The sequence below is a fragment of the Rhinoraja longicauda genome, chromosome 2 (genome assembly GCF_053455715.1).
Source record: "Rhinoraja longicauda isolate Sanriku21f chromosome 2, sRhiLon1.1, whole genome shotgun sequence".
Classification (NCBI taxonomy): domain Eukaryota; kingdom Metazoa; phylum Chordata; class Chondrichthyes; order Rajiformes; family Arhynchobatidae; genus Rhinoraja; species Rhinoraja longicauda.
Genome location: NC_135954.1, coordinates 43,056,144 through 43,076,964, shown reverse-complemented (window position 1 = coordinate 43,076,964; position 20,821 = coordinate 43,056,144). Strand labels below are relative to the sequence as shown.

At 42.3% G+C, this 20,821-nt stretch overlaps 1 protein-coding gene across 1 annotated transcript in view; it reads left to right on the top strand.

Annotated features, from left to right (window-relative positions):
• Nucleotides 1–20,821, top strand: part of lancl2 (LanC lantibiotic synthetase component C-like 2 (bacterial)) — a 41,137-nt gene that overhangs the window by 5,967 nt on the left and 14,349 nt on the right. Inside the window, exons 2-5 of the mRNA XM_078427929.1 lie at nt 4,438–4,555; nt 7,873–8,080; nt 12,207–12,354; nt 13,734–13,880. Coding sequence (XP_078284055.1) covers nt 4,438–4,555; nt 7,873–8,080; nt 12,207–12,354; nt 13,734–13,880 — 621 coding nt within the window. The remainder of the gene's footprint in view (nt 1–4,437; nt 4,556–7,872; nt 8,081–12,206; nt 12,355–13,733; nt 13,881–20,821) is intronic.

The following is a 20,821-nucleotide window of genomic DNA, read 5'->3' as shown; positions in this document are numbered from 1 at the left end:
GGAGGGACGAGCAAAACAAGGAGTGACAGAGTGAGTGGTCTCTGGAAAGCAAAAAAGGTGGGCTCCTTTTTCCCCATCTGCTGTGCATCCACACTATTTTCCATTTCCGTCAGTTTCATCTCAATCTGACCACTAATCGCATTTTTCTATCCCCGCCCTTTCTGCTTTCCTCAAAGACCACTATGTGAATACTTGGTTCGCTCGTCTCTCCTTCCTCCTCAGGTACTTTCCCCTTAAACCGCAGGAGGTGTAACATCTGTCGCAACACTCCTCCCTCGCCTCCATTTGTGGACTCCAATAGCCCTTCCAGTTAAGACTGAGATTTGCATGTACCTCCTCTTTTGCTTTCAGTGCGTTGATGTGGTCTCTTTCATATTGGTGCGACGAAGCGTAGAGCCACGAAGAAATTGCAATAATAAGTGTCTTGTTTCGTTCTCGGGTATCCTACAACACAACACAACGCATTAACATTGTTTTCTCCATTTCCAGGTTACGTTGCCACTCCCACCCATGTACACCTTTTCTTCCAATCTCTTACGACTTCTGTCACCTGGTTCCTTTCCCCTACTCCATCTACACCCCTCCTGCTCTGGGTCCCCTACTTTAGATTGTTTTTCTCTATCTTCCCCCTTCCCCTCACCCCCTCATAGCTTCAAAGTGGTTGGGCATTGTATTCAAAGGATAAGTTGCTCATGATATTGATGCCTTAGAACTTGAATCTCTGAACCACCCCGACCTCGGCACTACTGATTGGGCCACGTACTCCACCTTGCTTCCTGAACTCTATAACTAGCTCCTTTTGTCTTGCTGACTCTCTCCTTCCTGTACTCCACCTCATCATTGTTCAAGATCTAGCCCACTACAGCAGTGTTATCTGCAAACTTGGAAATGCATTTGGAGCAGAATTTGGCTGCACAATCCTGAGCATATAGGGAGTATAGTGAGGCACTGAGAAAGCATCCTTACAGGGCACTAGTGTTAAGAATTACCGTGGAGTATGTTTTGTCGCATATCCATGCTAATTGTGGTCTATGGGTCATTGTCAAAGATCCAGAGGCAGAGAAGGGTGCTGACTCCCAGGTCCATGAGTTGTATAAATCAAACTTGAATAAGTTATTCACCAGAAATGCAGGCAGTGGAAGTTAGTTAAATGGGATTATTGGTTTTATCTATAACTAAAGATTATGGCCAAAACAGTTGAATAATGGATTGGTGTCCAGTGTTTTTTTTTGTAGTTGTCAATTTATTTAGTTTTCTTTGTCTTTGGAAAAAGCTGCAATTTGGTGTTATCTTCACAAATGTATTGTTACTCGTTCCACGGAAATTCATTCTCGTAAAATATTGGTCACATTGATAAGACAAGTACGACTGTTATTTAAACAATTAAGTAATTAAATGCAATATTTCACTGTTCTTGTTAAAGCAATCCATTGCACAAATACTTGTTATGTGTAGCTTTGGAATGTGCCCTGTGGTTAGATTACTCTTAATGACCACACTAATAACAAGCCACATACTCATTTAAAAAATCAGATGATGTGATACAGTTGTACTCCATGTGATTCGACTGGCAGCATCTTTGGGGTGGGGGGGGGGGAACAAAGATGGGTAACATTTCAGGACAGGACCCTACTTCAGACTGAAAGTAGGGGAGGGGAGAAAAGACCAGGCCAAATCAGGGCCGGCAATAAATGACCTCAGACAGGGTGGTGCCTCAGGCAGGCCAATTGTTGGCATGGGAAGGTGCGATCTTCAGAGGGATACAAAGTGGTGACCTGGTTAAACAACTAGGGTGGAGGAAGGGGGGCATGGGAGGGGATTAGAAGTAGAAGTTATTTAAAATGAGAAAATTCAATGTTCATACCGCAAGGTTGTAAACTACCCAAGCAAAATGAGGTACTGTTCCTCCAATATGTGTGTGGCCCCACTCTAGCAATGGAGGATGCCTAGGACGGAAAGGTCATTATCAGAAGGGAAGTTGAAATGTTTAGCAACTGGGGGATTTTGTGGGCCTCGGCAAACCGAGTGTAGGTGATCAGCGAAACAGTCGCCATCTCTGTTTGGTCTAGCCGACGTACAGGAGCCCACATTGGGAACACCAGATGCAGCAGATACGGTTAGAGGAGGTACATGTCTCTGTCTCACCCGAAAGAACTGTCAGGGTACCTGGATGGAGTCAAGATGGAGGAAGTGCAAGGACATATCCCTTCCTACCCAAACTACCCCTTCCCAGTTACTTTCCCCTGTGTCTGCAGGAGATGCATCCCTTCCCACCCAAACCAGCACCTCCTCGGGTACTTTCCCATGCAACCGCAGGAGATGCAAACCTCCTCCCTCGACTCCATCCAGGAACCTCAACAGTCCTTTCAGATGAGACAGATACATATGTACCTTCTCTAACCTCGTATACCACATCTGGTGTTCCCAAAGTGGGCTCCTGTACATTGGTAAGACCAAACATAGACTCGGCGACTGTTTCCGAAGCATCGATCCCAGGCAAATGAACGACTCTGATGGTAAGTCCATGCCCCGCGGGGGGGGCTCAAAATCAGTCCCAGGCAAGGCCTCCAGCATCACGATGTAAAGCCGCAGAGCGACCGGAGATACGATCCGGAAAACAATCGCATCTCCGGCAAGGTAAGAGATTGAAAAAAGATTTCCTCCGACCCCCTCCCCCAACCCCCACATAAAACAAACCAGCGAACATTTACACAAACTTTTAAAACTTACCAAAAATAACAAAAAAAGTTTGAAAAGGACAGATAGACTGTAGGTGAGGCAGCCATTGTGCCGTGCCCCTGGTGGTTAAATCTGTACATTTGCCCAGTGATTCTATTTTCATTTTTAATTTTGAGCTCTGAATATATAATCTTAATTTATGAGCATAAAATGCCTTTTCTGTATCAATGGAGTTTTGAGTTCTGCGTGCTGTATGTCACTGAGTGAAGAGGAACAAATGGGTGAAGACAACAAAAATACTGTACTACTGCACATTTTACTAGGTGGCTACAATCCTCAGAATATGTTAGTAAATGCACATGTCATGGTAATATTGTTTCTGGATAAGTGATCCAGAAGTCTGGATCAATACTTTGTAGTTAGTAAATTTACATTATCTGATTAAAATTTCTTTACCTCTATGATGACCCAAGAAGCCACTCAACGTTTAAGAGCCTAGTGGGCTTACTAATATTTTATCCAATCTTTTGGATTCAATTAACTAAGTTAAGTATCTTCTTCCTTGTATTCAGTATAATTTACTCATGAAATTCTGTTTCTTTTGATTTTTGATTTTCCGTGCCTTGAGCATGTACCTCTGGTTCTAGAGAGTTCATTTCCACAAAAATATTTTACCCTGACATTCTTTGACCATCCTTTTGAGTGTACAATTTCAAGGTTCAGCATAATTTAGTTTGCACACAGCATTGTCCGAGAAGCAGTAGTAACGATTATTTATTGGATAGTCTGCTTGTGTAATTCCAGGTTGAGGTATAAATGTTAGTAGCGCTCCCATTTTATTGACTATCTCCTAAGTGGTAGCATCGTGGAGACCTTGTATACTCCCAATGAGATAGATGGTCTTTCAATGTGCAACAAACACCTTCAATTACGTACTATTTCCACAAGGCCACATCCGTCCATCCATCTGTCCATTTATCCGTCCATTTATCTGTCCGTCCATCCATCCATCTTTCCATCCATCCATCCACCTTGTTTGTTCCCCACTTCCTGTATGTTTGTCCCATATTTATTGTGCGGTTTTCTTCCGTGAAAAAACGGTACACGATAGGGCCACAATTTTAGGCCCACCTTACTCGCCATTGTCCAGGGATGTGTTTAACCCAATTTTCATTTAAATTGGTCTTACATTTTTGAAGATATTGACATTTTAAAGTTTAAAAATAAAGTGGAAAAATTCACTTTTTCACTTACCTTGCCCGTGGTCAGTGTTGACGTCACAATGGGACCTGCCCGAGTGAGGGGAGTGACGGCCAATGAGGGGGGGGGGAACGCTGCTCTGGCTGCACGGGGCCGAGGTGAGTGGCTCCCTCTCCCCTTCCCTGTCCCTCCTTGCCCACCCACGGCCCCGGGGGATACTCCCCGCCCGGCAACGGATACGCTTCTCCCCCCCCCACCCGGCCGGGGGAACAAGCTGCGTTTTCGACATCAGTCTGCGCGTGCGCAGTTGGGGCCCGTTGATCTAATACAGATGCTCCCCGACTTAGTGGGGGGGGGTGGAGGGGGGTTCAGGGGGGATGAAATGGGTGAGTGGGGGGAGGGAGGCCCGCAGGAGAGATTTGGACCCAATGGGTCCACGTCAGTAGTATATTTTAAAACTCCATTTATGCTTAATGGCTTTTCATAAATGGAATAGCTTCTAAATTTTTAAAACCGTGTGAGATTTGTCATATTGGAAAATGTTATATTTTGTTGCAGATCTGTCCTGCCTTCATAAAACGGATTCAATCTAAAATCAAAGACCTCCTGATCCAGATGGAAGAAGGTCTGAAGACTGCAGATCCTCATGACTGTTGTACTTACACCGGCTGGACAGGTGAACATTCCGTTGCTTTAATCATTTTAGGATTTTTATACTCCACTTTATCTATTATACTCCACTTTATTTATTATTATCTATTGGTCTCCTAATCTGAGGAAAGACATTCTTGCCATAGAGGGAGTACAGAGAAGGTTCACCAGATTGATTCCTGTGATGGCAGGACTTTCATATGAAGAAAGACTGAATAGACTCATACTCGCTGGAATTTAGAAGATTGAGGGGGGATCTTATAGAAACTTACAAAATTCTTAAGGGGTTGGACAGGCTAGATGCAGGAAGATTGTTCCCGATGTTGGGGAAGTCCAGAACAAGGGGTCACAGTTTAAGGATAAGGGGGAAGTCTTTTAGGACCTAGATGAGAAAGTTTTTTTTCACACAGAGAGTGGTGAATCTGTGGAATTCTCTGCCACAGAAGGTAGCTGAGGCCAGTTCATTGGCTATATTTAAGAGGGAGTTAGATGTGGCCCTTGTGGCTAAAGGGATCAGGAGGTATGGAGAGAAGGCAGGTACAGGATACTGAGTTGGATGATCAGCCATGATCATATTGAATGGCGGTGCAGGCTCGAAGGGCCGAATGGCCTACTCCTGCACCTATTTTCTATGTTTCTATAACTCTTCATTCTAAGATTTCAAGAAATACTTTGTCAGAGTTTGACATCCAGTTTCAACAGCAGAGTGAATTAAGCTGAAGTATAGTTGCCAAATTGTAATTTGCATTAATAGTCATTGTGTTACAATGAAACTGCTTATCCAATTACCAGACTTAATATCTGTTGTAAACTAACAATTGGTTATTGTTGCAAGATCATGGTTGCTGGTATTTAAATATTGAATATGGGGGAGGGGCAAAGAAAGTAAAAGCTTGAGTAATCCAAAGCAATTGAACTTGTAAAGTTCAGTATAAGAAAATAACTGCAGATGCTGGTACAAATCGAAGGTATTTATTCACAAAATGCTGGAGTAACTCAGCAGGTCAGGCAGCATCTCGGGAGAGAAGGAATGGGCGACGTTTCGGGTCGAGACCCTTCTTCAGATATCAGTTGAGTTGTTACTTCAATTGTTCTGATTATTTACAACGGAACTCAAAGTACAAAATTGATCTTGGGTGAATCAAAAACTTACATTTTATTGCATGTGGTCGTCTCTTGAGGATCACCTTTGACCTTTCCTTTTGTTAACTGGACAGATGAATTGGTGCCTTTCCGTTTTTTAGGAGGACGGTACGTGTCTTTCATTTGAAAGTGATGAATCTCTCAATCAAAATTAAGCATGCATGGTTCCCTATAACTTTAACAACAGTTCTAGTAACTATGCCTGATCTGGGGTTAAAGTTCACCATCTCATGCCCCACCCTTGATCCCTGGAAAAACTTGCATATCTGTAACTTCTTTAATCTTCTGACACGTGACCAGTCATATTTGACTGATCCTAAACAAACATTGTCAGCATAACATATAAAAATTTCACTTGATAAACTTCAACATATATGTCATATATACAGTACAAAACAATATACCTGTAATGCTTTCAGAATTAGAAGAGATGTATTCCACAATTTTTCACATTTTTGGTCACACACGTGACTAATAGCCCTAATAGAGAAACTTGGCCATTGGGAAAATTTCCTTGTTCTTTGAACTATATCATAGTATTTTTGTATTTCATCAGATGAGACTGCAGGTTCATGTACTTCAGAAGAGTAGTTCATCGTATTTTGCATTGCTCTTGAGCCTTGGATTATAGGGGAGATATGGAAAAGCACCACATAAATATGAGTATTTTTCTTTCATCAATAAAAACTGTCACTTATTTTATACCCTTCATAAGATCATTTGTGCCCATGCAGCATCAGGAATATGATTAAAGTTTATATAGATGTTTCTTTCTATCCCTGATATTGTAGTGAATTGCTCCAGGGCTTCTTGTTTATTTCCAAGGTTTATGTCCAGAACTGATGATGGAATTTCAAACCATTTCCAACTAATAATCTATGTAATGACTTATTTCGTGGCCCCTGTGGATTAAAGATGACTTGGTTCCACTATAACTTTATGGAATCTAAGATTATGTCAGTTTGGGGGAAAGAGTCTACTACAAGTAATACAGGAAATGCTTGCTCGGCAGGTGAATAAGTAGTGTATGAGGTGGTTGGCTCCATCTATTGCTGTTGCTGAACTTCTGCAAACTCCTGACGAAGAAGTTCATGATTCTCTCTGCCCTTCTCCATTTTGAACTAGTGTCTGTTCTGAGAATCTGGTGTTGGACATGTGAACAAAATGTTGTCTGCCCATACGTGCCTGCTGAGTGTAATTAGAAACTCTGTTGGCAGGGGAGAAATTATCGTTGGTTCACTTCTGCAAGTGAATGGAGGATTTTGCATACAGTGATGTTTGAAGCTCTCCACTGCTGCTGCAGATAGATTACACCTGAATAGTACATGAGGGCAGAGATCAATGCTGCCTTGTAGATTGTGAGCTTTATGCTAGTTTTGAGGTTTTTTTTTCATTTTCTCTTGGGTCGCCAAAGCCTGTTGTGGCGCATAATCTAATAACACTGAATTTATGCAACATTTTAAGAGAATGCAAAAATGGTAAAGAGAGTAAAAGACATTCTGGAATAGAATAATTTTAAAGTGGGGGAATATTCTGCTTAAGTAGCTTTCAACCCAAAGGTATGAACAGTGAATTCTCCCATTTCAAGCAATGGTGCGCTCAAATTTCTCCCATCAGTGAAGTCATCTTGTACTATTTTCCCTCTTCCATTATCTCATCTCCCAGTCCTGAATTTCCTTTTCATTCCCCCTATTTCCCCTCCTCTGTCCCTTTCCATCCACCTTCTAGCTTTGCATTTTCTCCTCTTCCTTTATGTGGCACCCTTTTCTGCAGTCTCTTGTGTCTTCATTGTGTGTTTGGTTTCCTAGTTACCAGTTAATACCAGATCCATTTGACTTGATTACAAACTCTAGTCATCACCTTTGTGACATTTCTACTTTTGAAGGAACAAATTATTTAAAATCTGTCAATAAAATTTAAGTGACAAGAAATATCAGGTTGGAAGAACGCCAGGTCTTTATTTTGAATTAAATGATTTTTTTTGTCAGAAGACAGAATGCTGCTGTTTCATATTCATGTTGTTCAAATTTTCTTGATCAAATTTGAAAAATGTTGGTGAGTATGTTGCCTAAGTTGCTGATCGCAAAAGTGAATGTATTTCAGAAGATTGAGTGGTTAAAAAATCAATATGCCATTTCTATAAATTATAGGTGGTTTCAATTTAATTAGAAAGCTAATATATTCCCTTTTTGGTACTAGGGATTGCTCTTCTTTATCTACAATGTTTCCGTGCAACCCAGGACACAGCATATCTTCAGCGAGCTCTGCATTATGTGAAGAGAACTCTACGTAATCTGAATGGTCGAAGAGTCACCTTTCTTTGTGGTGATGCAGGTCCTTTGGCTGTTAGTGCTGTTGTACACCACAAGCTCAAGAACGAATGTGAATCACAGGAATGCATTTCAAAGTAAGACGATAATTTTTGGTTACATTCAATAAATTAATTTCTAAGTTTTATTTCCAATTTGCTCTAATTGTTTATCCAACGTTAATGTTCACTAAATTATTGTATTTTGTTCTGTTAGATAAGATGAGTTAGGTTGTACTTGTTTTTAATTTGACTAATATATAACTTTAACAAACAGTAGTAAGGACATTTTATTTTCTTCAAAAAGCACAAAACATTTTACAAATCCCAAATTATAAAATTGTCCTTCTTTTCACCTTTCTACCTATACTCAACAAAACTGGTTGGAGCACTTGCTGCATAAACCTAGTGAAGACTGGGAATAATGTCTATGGAACTGATGAGCTACAATGCTGAGAATTATATTCTACACTCTGTATCTTCCCCTTCGGTCCATCTATTTTACTTAAGTTTGAATTGATTGTATCTGTGTATAGTATATCGTCTGCTCCTATGTCTTATAGTCTTATGTTTGGATAGCATGCAAAACACAGCGTTTGACGGCCCTGAGCCTTTACTCACTGAAGTTTAGAAAAATGAAGGGGGACCTCATTGAAACATACAGAACAGTGCAAGGCTTGGATAGAGTGCATGTGGAGAGGATGTTTCCACTAGTGGGAGAGTCTAGGACTAGAGGTCATAGCCTCAGAATTAAAGGACATTCTTTTTGGAAGGCGATGAGGTGAAATTTCTTTAGTCAGAGGGTGGTGAATCTGTGGAATTCTTTGCCACAGAGGGCTGTGAAGGCCAAGTCACAGGATATATTTAAGGCAGAGATAGAAAGATTCTTGATTAGTACGGGTATCAGGTTATGGAGAGAAGGCAGGAGAATGGGGTTAGGAGGGAGAGATAGAACAGCCACGATTGAATGGCAGACTTGATGGGCCGAATGGCCTAATTCTACTCCTATTCCTTATGACCTTATTTAGCATGCAATAAAGAATTAAATGATCTCGCAACATTAGATCTTTTTGTTTGTAATTCTGCCCGATGTAGTCATGAATGGTGATGGATAATTATTCTTTTTACATTTCTGCTTCTAAAACAGCTCCATCAAAAATGGAAGGTCCCAGCATGTGACAGATTTGAAGCATTCGCAATCACATTCAACCAAATAGTTGAGTGGATGATTAATTTTGTCTTCCTCCTGTGAACCCCACTATCATGGAAGCTAGACTTCAGTGAATTTGATCTGCAACAGGGATATCAAGAAACAGCAAAGAGCACTAGATGTAGCATTAACAAAGGAGCAGACAACATCCCAGTAGTGGTCTTGCAGTGTAGAGTCATCCATGCATCTAGCCAAGTGCTCCAGCATCATTTTGAGAGTGGCATCTGCATAACTTGTGTATAAAATCATGAGAGGAATAAATCAGGTAGATGCACAGTCTCTTGCACAGAGTTGGTGAATCGAGGACCAGAGGACATAGGTTTAAGATGAAAGGGAAAAGATTTCATAGGAATCCGAGGTATTACAAGGGAACATGTTCAAGGGTCTGACTAGTAGAACAGAAAAACGTCACATTCGTCCGTTAAGTTACAAATCAGATTTATTGGCAAGAGAGAGAGAACAAAAACAATACTTATCTCAGTATGCGCGGGCCCCATCTTACAGCAGCACACCTCTCTCTCGCTCGCTCTGCCTCCCACCGCAGAGCTGATCACAACCCAGTCTGTTGGTGAACTCCTCTCGTCAAGAACTACCTTATGGCTTACCGGGGCCTGCCTTAAAACAAGCAGAAATCAGCCATTGAAATAATCGCCGGTAAGTCCTGGCCAATAGGTACCGCTCCCAAATTCAAATTACAACCAATGGCAAGGGCCTGCATCTGAGCGAAACCCTCCCCCGCTTTTGGAAACAAAGCGCTAACAGTCTGAGTGCATATTGGGAATGAAGGTGTTGCGAGGCCAGTCCTTACAAACCAGCAGGGGAGCGTTCACCTTTGGCGTTGCCAGAGTCACTGTGCTAGTGCAGGCATGTGAGTGAGGTTCAAAAAAAAAGGGGAAAAGAGCCGAGCGCTTGTGCGAGGCGTACAACGGGGGTCAAAAATTGGATTTTATTTTGAAAATTTACACACAAAATTAGCAGTTTCAAGTCTCTTTTAGTGCATTTCAAAGTAAAAACAGACATTACAAAATAATGTGAATATGTCACTGTACACTAATAACATTTTGAAGTAAATTCGCACATTAATTGATAATCAGCTCAAAGGTGGTAATTGGCTTTTCTGCTGTGTTTATATATTAATCCCGTCTTAATTAATTTAGTTACATAATCTTGCATTTAAATTTAATGTGTACTCATTACAGTTCCACCACTGATTTTCTGGCACTCTTGGTTCCAGAGCTTTGCTGGTTTATCCTGCAGGCCAAGGAAGTCGGGTATGGGGATAGATGTGCTGGCTCCAGCTGGGCTGGAGTTCCAGAGCCCCGGCCGCAGGTTGCAAATTCAGCCCGCCGATCGGCCGTGGAAGTCCCGATGAGGTAGAGATTGGCTGCCTTGCCCAGACTAGGTGCCACATTTCCGGGGAGTATTCCAGGGCGCCAGGGGATTTCTCGCGGAACCTCTAGCGGCCGAATTGACAAATTGGCCTTGGAAGTCCTGATGAGGTCGAGATTGGCTGCCTTGCCCAGCCTAGATACCACATTTTCAGAGAGACTTCCAGGGCGCACGGGGGGGGTTCCCGCGGAACCCCTAGCGACCTCTAGCGGAACCCTAGTGTTCATTACAGGTCTACACATCGTCTTTTTTTTCTTTTCTCCTTTTATTTGGCAAAGTGAAAAACGCAGAAACCATGCAAGAAGTGCGGAAAATGGATTTAAAAAACGCGAAATTTATAGGCCATATCAACATTTTTGTCCTCCATTTCTTGGGCTCGAGTTTGTGCCCAGCGAACCGATTCGGCCATGGTTAAGCAACGTTGATTCAATTGCTCTAAATTTTGTTCTAATTCGATTATTCTTTACTCTTTCCACCCCATGGCCTCATGTTGGTTCCTAATTATGGTGGCTAGGAACCAGAAAGCCCCCCCGTTGACTCCCCCTTTTTTGGGGGAAATCCACTATCCCGCAGCACCGAAACAAGATGGTAACCCAATGTAACATGTTGGGGTAACATGGGGTAAGAGTGTTTGATAGAGCTCTAGGGGCTAATGGAATCAAGGGATATGGGGAGAAGGCAGGCACAGGTTACTGATTGTAGATGATCAGCCATTATCACAATAAATGACGGTGCTGGCTCGAAGGGCAAAATGGCCTCCTCCAGCACCTATTTTCTATGTAACTCAGCAGGTCAGGCAGCATCTCTGGAGAGAAGGAATGGGTGACATTTCGGGTGGACCCAAAACGTCTCCCATTCCTTCTCTCCAGAGATGTCTCTCCTGACCCGCTGAGTTACTCCAGCATTCTGTGTCTATCATCGATTTAAACCAGCATCTGCAGTTTTATTTCCTATGTAACATGTTGGGGGTCGGTCTTGTTTGACCAGTCGACCGGTGTCCTGTGAGCCGCCAGGAGATCAGCCAGCGCCCCACGCCACAGCCCCAAATCCCTCTGTATAGTCGGTCCACCCCGGAATGTGGTACTCCTCTGGACTGTTTGATTTATTTTACAATCATTTTTCTATTCATCAAATCCTGCAGACTACCCCAAATGTTACAAGGGAACAGGTTCAAGGATCTGTCTAAAAAGGCACACCCATCCGTTAAGTTACAAATCGGATTTATTGGCAAGAGAGAGAACAAAACGATACTTATCTCGGTGTGTGTGGGGCCTGTCTTACAGCAGCACACCTCTCTCTCTCTCTCTCTCTCTCTCTCTCTCTCTGCCTCTGTCCGCGGCTCTGATCGTGACCCAGTAAACCCCACTCGTCAAGAACTACCTTATGGCTTACCGGCTGGCCTGCCTTTATACAGGCGGAAATCAGCCATTGAAATAACCACCGTAAGTCCTTGCCAATAGCGCCGCTCCCAACTTCAAACTACAACCAATGGCAGGGACCTACGTCCGAGCGAGCCCCCCCCCCCCCCCATTAATTATTTTCTAGCAAGAATGCTTTAATATTTTGTAATGACCACTGAGAGATTGCTTTAGGTACATATATGCTTTCTATTTGTCTTTCTTTTAGATTGTTACAATTGCAGAGAACGGTAGTATGTTTGGACTCTGATCTCCCAGATGAGCTTCTTTATGGCCGAGCTGGATACCTATACGCTTTACTATATGTAAACACAGAGATTGGACAAGATACTGTTCCTTGTTCTGTTATTCAGGAGGTAAGAAAACTACCTTTTGGTGATATTGTTTGAATGCTGTGATCGATTGCTATATAATTGGAAAGCTATTCTTTAGATGTGGTGTGGTCCTGAATACTCCAGGAAGATGTAAAAGATCTTGTGGCATTACTTGGAGTAGAGAGTTAAATGTGTTTTGGCCTATGGATAGTGAAAATAATTAATTACTGTTGTTACATGCTATTGCTTGTAATGCTTTCTTTCATAAGGAGCAAGAAGGGTCTTGACCCGGAACGTCACCTATTCCTTCTCTCCAGAGATGCTGCCTGTCCTGCTGAGTTACTCCAGCTTTTTGTGTCTATCTTCAATTTATATTTGTCACCTGATATGATTGATGTATTGTAGAAAATTAGTTTTAAAATATTTCTAATGAAAGGAAAACATACTAAATTAAGTAAAAACCTCCCCTGACAAAAGCACCATCTGCATCACCTCCATGGATTTAAAGTCATACTGATAATTATCCAAAAAACTGTTGGAGGAATTTCACAGGCCAGGCAGCATCTTTGGAGGAAAATAGATCAACGAGGTTTTGGGTAGGGACCCTTCTTCAAACTGAAGTCTATCATCGACAAAATGCACTATTTTTACATTCTTGAACTATTTCAACTGCCGTTTCAGAAGAGAGATAGCTGGTAGAAAGATGGGAGGAATGGGGCAAGAACTGGCAAGTGAAAGGTGAATCCAAGTAAGGAAGGGTTATTTAGCAGATGGAGGTGGGGTAGAGAAGGGTGGTGATGGAAACCAAGGATGGAAGTGATAAATGGAGAAAACGAAAAAAGTACAAATTGTGGAATCTTATAAGAACAGAAAGTTAGGACCGAAATGTGGAACCAGAGGAAGGGATGGTGGATTGATAGGAATGGAGGGAGGGGTTAGTGACACTGGCAAAGACAAATGACAGAACCAGAATAGGGATGGATGGGTGATGAATAGATAGTGAAGAAGGGGAAAGGAATTGGGTAGTGGGGAATGGAGAGATGAGCGCTGGAGAGGGAGGATCTCCAGCTGTCCCTGATGGGCAGAGCATGTGGTCACCGAAACAGTCGCCTAGTCTATGCCTGATCTCTCCAACCATGTTCTCCCTATTGCCCTTCTTAAACAAAGGAGCAACATTGGCAGCAGAACAGTATAGCACTGTGTGCAGTTCTGATAGTCTAGGAAAGAGGCAAAGTGCATGATTATTTTTTTGTTCAAATAAACAAATAAATATATGCTTAATATTTAAAACCACATTTTTACTAAACTTGACAGTAAGACTATATTTTAAAGGTAATTGGGCACTCAATTGCTGTTTTTTAAATAAATTGTTCTTCGTCCTTCCTCACCACAATCTCTCTCTCTCTCACTCTCGCAAACAGGTGGTTGGTGCCATAATTGAATCTGGCAAGAACTTATCTAAGGAAGAGCGCAAAACAGAACGCTGTCCACTTTTGTATCAATGGCACAGAAAACTATATGTTGGAGCAGCACATGGTCTTTCTGGGATCTACTACATGCTAATGCAGGTTGGTTTCTATTTTGAAACTTCATTGGAATTATTTCAATGCAGTCTTCATACAAACTCAGAACTGCATGTGGCATTTTTATCAGACTTTTAAATAACAGAATTCAATAACACCATAGAGAGAAAAAAATGAAAATTGCAAGTGATTTAAAGTTGCCTTTGATACGAAGAATAGTAATAACACTAGCCAGTGAAAGAATAGGTTGACGATACCAACCAAGTATTACATCAAATATACAAGTCCATGTTAATTAATACAATCAACATTGGTGCATTGGCACTTATTAGAGAACAAAATGACAGGGGTGTCAGGTGTCTGCACATTCATAGATTTAATGTGGGGAATTGAAGTTTCCATGGTGGTCCTGAATTTTTTAAATCTTTTGTTGAGAGGCTCAATATTGAAGTATGTGGAATGTGTGACACTGGAATTACACTAAATGTGCAGAAATGGGTGGTGCTTTTCTATTTATATGAATTTTTAATAATAAGATTTAATTACTGTCAAACAATCTCTAGCACTAAGATATATATTTAAAAGTATCTGGCATCCTCATATTTAATGTTAAGAGTTTAAAATAAATTAGCGAAATCTAAATCTGTAGGGAATTCTTAGGAAAATAAAAAGCATTATACCAAGAGGTCCATAAATTCTGTGCCATTAAGTATGAACCTCCTATTCATAAGCACATGCTCAACAAATGTGGCTTATTAAGTCATGGTTTTGCACTTTAGATATTTTCAAGCATTCTACCTGAAAATGGAATGGTTGCTCCTTGGATGTAAAGGATAAACCTTAACTCAGTTATTCATTTCTACCAGTCTGATCATCTGTCGCTGCTACAAATGAATTGAAACCCAATGCACCGACGAAGGGAGAAATAAAGTAGTTTGTAGACTGGAAAATGTTCAGGACCACTTCACTTCATCCAACCTGAATGAGTATACAGTAAACCCTTGTTATAACGGACCATAGGAGGGGTGGGGAAGTGATGTCTGTTATTGCCAATTGTCTGCTATGACCAAGTATGGTATTATCATTGGATGCAGTTGAAACAAAGAACTGCAGGCACTGATTAATAAACAAAAGGACACAATGGGCTGGAATAAGGCAGCATCTCTGGAGAACATGGATAGGTGATGTCGGAACCCTTCAGAGTGATTCAATCTGCTGTATTACTCCAGCATTCATTGAGAAATGCACTGCAGACCCACTCTGAAGAAGGGTTCTGACCCAAACATGACCTATTCCCTTTCTCCAGAGATGCTACTTGACCTGTTGAGTTATAGTCATAAAGTCATAGTTATACAGCATGGAAACAGGCCCTTCAGCCCAACCTGCCCACACCGACATGTCCCATCTACACTAGTCCGACCTGCCTGCGTTTGGCGCATATCCCTCTAAATCTCTCCTATCCATGTACCTATCTAAATGTTTCTTAAACATTGCGATAGTTCTTGCCTCAACTACCTCCTCCAGCAGCTCATTCTATGCACCCACTACCCTTTGAAAGGTTACCCCTCAGGTTCCTATTAAATCTTCCTTCTCCCCACCTTAAATCTATGTCCTCTGGTTCTTGATTCCCCTACTCTGGGCAACAGATTCTTGGGCGTCTACCTGTTACTCCAGCATTTTGTGTCTATCTTTAAGGCCGAGTATGATATCTGCAAGGCTAACGGGGATGCCAAGAAGATTCCAAAACGAACGGCAAAGACCCGAATTCGATCCTGACCACGGGTGCTGTCTGTGTGGAGTTTGTAGGTTCTCCATGTGACCGCAAGGGTTTTCTCCAGGTGCTCGGGTTTCCTCCCACATTCCAAAGATGTGCAGGTTTGTAGGTAAATTGGCTTCTGTAAATTGTCCTAATGTGTAGAATGCGAAGGTGGGATAACAAAATTAGTGTACAGGTGATCGATGTTCGGCAGACTCGGGGGCCAATGGGCCTGTTTCCACACTGTACCATTAAATTAAACTAAAGCTGGAAGCTCAATTAAATTGAGCAGATGCAAGGCAACAGTGGCAGGGTCAGAATACTACCACGGGTGAAGTCAGGGGCAATCTGTGGCAATCTGTGGCAATAATATGACTCTTCTAGATGACCTCATAGCCTTTTGCATTTGTTTTGAACAGGCAAACAAAATTTTAAGTTCTGCTGACTCTCACATACTTCTCAGAGTAATGCTCACATCTGCTTTCATGAGGCTAAACTCTTGGAAAGTGACTAACTCGAGTGAAGTCCCTGAACAGGTTCTGTAATCATGCGCCAATCAACTGGCCACTCTTCGCCAACATCTTCAACCTCTCACTTCAACAGTTTTCTCTCCACACTTCTTCAAGGAACCATTCCATTTCCCAAGAAAAATAAACGGAAAGGTCTCGAATGACTATTGCTCAGTTGCTCTAACATTAACAACATTAAAGTGCTTAAACATTAGTAATGGCCCACTTCTGCACCAGTCTTCTGGGACAATCTAGACCCCATGCAATTTATATATAAGAAAGATAGTTCTAACAAGACACCATCTCATTCACTACATTCAGCTCTGGATCACCCTGACAATAAGAACACTGATGTCAAGGTGCTATTCATTGACTATAGCTTAGGCCTCAACACCATTATACAAAATAAACTAGTCTCTAAACATTTGGAAGATAGACCCAAAATGCTGGGTCATTCCTTACCAACAGTAACTCAGCGGGACAGGCAGCATCTCTAGTGAGAAGGAATGGGTGGCGTTTTGGGTCGAGACCCTTCTTCAAACATATGGACGTTGGCTTCGGGACATCCATTTGCAACTGGCTTCTGCGCATCTTGACTGTCAGACTATAATCAATTAAAATCATCAAAGGTATTTATTCACAAAATCATCAAAGGTATTTATTCACAAAATGCTGGAGTAACTCAGCAGGTCAGGCGGAATCTCAGGAGAGAAGGAATGGGTGACGTTTCGGGTCTCGACCCGAAACGTTACCCATTCCTTCTCCCCTGAGATGCTGCCTGACCTGCTGAGTTACTCCAGCATTTTGTGAATAAATACCTTCGATTTGAACTAGCATCTGCAGTTATTTTCTTATACTAATTAAAATCATCATGTAATTTCCTCCACCTTGACCCTACCTCACTGGTGCCCCTCAGGGTTATGTGCTCAGTCCTTTTCTCTGCACCCTGTACACCCATGGCTGTGACCAGATGTAAGACCAACTCAATCTTTAAGTTTGCCGATGATACCACTGTTGGCGGCCGGATCAACAACAATGAGACGAACTAGAGGAAAGGGATGGAGAATGTTATGTCATGGTGTCAGAATAACAACCGGGCCCTTAATGTCACCAAGAGTTGGTGGTTCATTTAAGGAAGCGTTTTTTTTTGTGAGGATGGGAGGTAGGTGTACATCATCCTGCCCTCATCAGCGGAGCTGACATAGAGGCAGTCGATAGCTTGAAGTTTGTAGACATCCATATCACCCACAACCTAACCTTCACACTGATGTGGTGATCAAGAAAGCACATCTTGGCCATCTAAGAAGATTTGGCATGCCCATAAGGATTCTCTCGTACTTCTACAGATCTGCAATAGAAAGTATTCTGATGATATGGAAACTGAGCTTAACATCTGTAGTTGGAAAGTTACTAGAGAGTATTCTGAGGGAAAGGTTATACGGGCATTTGGATGAGTAAGGACTGAATAGGGATAGTCAGCATGGTTTTATTCGTGGGGGGTCGTGTCACACAAATCTTTTTTTTTTTTTTTGAGGATGTGACCAAAAAGGTCGATGAGGGCAGAGCTGTAGATGTTGTTTACATGTATTTCAGTAAGGCATTCAACAAGGTTCCGCAAGCTAGGCTGGTCTGGAAGGTTAGTTATCAAGGAGAGATAGCTGAATAGATAGCAAATTGGCTCCATGGAAGGAAGCAGAGGGTGATGGTGGAAGGTTGCATAGACACATAGACAATAGGTGCAGGAGTAGGCTATTCGGCCCTTCGAGCCAGCACCACCATTCAATGTGATCATGGCTGATCATCCACAATCAGTACCCCGTTCCTGCCTTCTCCCTATATCTCTTGACTCCGCTATCATTAAGAGCTCTATCTAACTCTCTCTTGAAAGCATCCAGAGAATTGGCGTCCACTGCCTTCTGAGGCAAAGAATTCCACAGCTTCACAACTCTGAGTGAAAACGTTTTTCTTCATCTCCGTTCTAAGTGGCCTACCCCTTATTCTTAAACTGTGGCCCCTGGTTCGGGACTCCCCCAACATAGGGAACATGTTTCCTGCCTCTAGCGTGTCCAATCCCTTAATAATCTTATATGTTTCAATAAGTTCCCCTCTCATCCTTCTAAAGTCCAGTATACAAGCCCAGTCGCTCCAGTCTTTCAGCATACGACAGTCCCGCCATTCCGGGAATTAACCTCGTGAACCTACACTGCACTCCCTCAAAAGCAAGAATGTCCTTCTTCAAATATGGAGACCAAAACTGCACACAATACTCCAGGTGTGGTCTCACTAGGGCCCTGTACAACTACAGAAGGACCTCTTTGCTCCTATACTCAACTCCTCTTGTTATGAAGGCCAACATTCCATTGGCTTTCTTCACTGCTTGCTGTACCTGCATGCTTCTTTTCAGTGACTGATGAACTAGGACACCCAGATCTCGTTGTACTTCCCCTTTTCTTAACTTGACACCATTCAGATTATAATCTGCCTTCCTGTTCTTACCACCAAAGTGGATAATCTCACATTTATCCACATTAAACTGCATCTGCCATGCATCTGCCCACTCACACAACCTGTCCAAGGCACCCTGCAACCGCATAGCATCCTCCTCACAGTTCACACTGCCACCCAGCTTTGTGTCATCGGCAAATTTGCTAATGTTACTTTTTATCCCTTCATCCAAGTTATTAATGTATATTGTAAATAGCTGCGGTCCCAGCACTGAGCCTTGCGGTACCCCACTAATCACTGCTTGCCATTCTGAAAGGGACCCATTTATCCCTACTCTTTGTTTCCTGTCTGCCAACCAATTTTCTATCCATGTCAGTACCCTACCCCCAATACCATGTTCTCTAATTTTGCCCACTAATCTCCTATGTGGGACCTTGTCGAAGGCTTTCTGAAAGTCGAGGTACACTACATCCACCGGCTCTCCCCTGTCCATTTTCCTAGTTACATCCTCAAAAGAATGAGGAAGATTAGTCAAGCATGATTCCCCTTTGTAAATCCATGCTGACTCGGAACGATCCTGTTACTGCCATCCAAATGCTCCACAATTTCTTCTATAATTGACTCCAGCATCTTCCCCACCAATGATGTCAGACTAACTGGTCTATAATTTCCTGTTTTCTCTCTCCCTCTCTTAAAAAGTGGGAAAACATTAGCTACCCTCCAATCCACAGGAACTGATCCTGAATCTATAGAACATTGGAAAATGATCACCAATGCGTCCACGATTTCCAGAGCCACCTCCTTAAGTACCCTGGGATGCAGACCATCAGGCCCTGGGGATTTATCAGCCATCAGTCTACCCAACACCATTTCCTGTCTAATGTGAATTTCCTTCAGTTTATCTGTCACCTAGGATCTCTGGCCATTAGAACATCTGGGAGATTGTTTGTGTCTTCCTTAATGAAGGCAGATCGAAAGTACCCGTTAAAGTTGTCTGCCATTTCCTTGTTCCCCATAATAAATTCACCTACTTCTGCCTTCAAGGGACCCACATTTGCCTTAACTATTTTTTTTCTCTTCACGTACCTAAAGAAGCTTTTACTATCCTCCTTTATATTCTTGGCCAGCTTACCTTTGTACCTCATCTTTTCCCTCCGTATTGCCTTTTTAGTTATCTTCTGTTGCTCTTTAAAAGAGTCCCAATCCTCTGGCTTCCTGCTCATCTTTGCTATGTTATACTTCTTCTCTTTTATTTTTATACTTTCCTTGACTTCTGTTTTCAGCCACGGTCGCCTCTTACTCCCCTTAGAATCTTTCCTCCTCTTTGGGATGAACTGATCCTGCACCTTCTGTATTATTCCCAGAAATACCTGCCATTGCTGTTCCACCGTCTTCCCTGCTAGGGTCTCTTTCCAGTCAACTCTGGCCAGCTCCTCCCTCATGCCTCTATAGTTCCCTTTGCTCAACTTTATTACTGACACTTCCGATTTTCCCTTCTCCCTCTCAAACTGTAGATTAAAACTTATCATATTATGATCACTGCCACCTTATGGCTCTTTTACCTTGAGTTCCCTTATCAAATCCAGTTCATTAACCGAGGCAATTCTGGATTTAGTGTTGTGTAATAGAAACATAGAAACTCCTGCACCTATTTTCTATGTTTCTATTACACAACACTAAATCCAGAATTGCCTTCTCTCTGGTAGGCTCCAGTACAAGCTGTTCTAAGAATCCATCTCAAAGGTTCTCCACAAACTCTTTCCTGGGGTCCAGTACCAACCTGATTTTCCCAGTCTACCTGCATGTTGAAATCTCCCATAACCACCATAGAGTTACATTTGCGACATGCCAATTTTAACTCTTGATTCAACTTGCACCCTATGTCCAGGCTACTGTTTGGGGGCCTGTAGATAACTCCCATTAGGGTCTTTTTACCCTTACAATTCCTCAGTTCTGTCCATACTCTACAACTTCTGATTCTATGTCGCCCCTTGCAAGGGACTGAATATCATTCCTTACCAACAGAGTGACCACACCCCCTCTGCAAACCCGTCTGTCCTTTCGATAGGATGTGAACCTACGCTGCACTCCCTCAATAGCAAGAATGTCCTTTCTCAAATTGATGTGCTTCTCGGACTGGAGGCCTGTGACTAGTGGTATGCCTCAGGGTTCGGTGCTGGGCTCATTACTGTTTGTCATCGACATCAATAATTTGGATGAGAACATACAGGGCAAGAATAGCAAGTTTGCTGATGATACAAAGTGAGTGGTTTTGC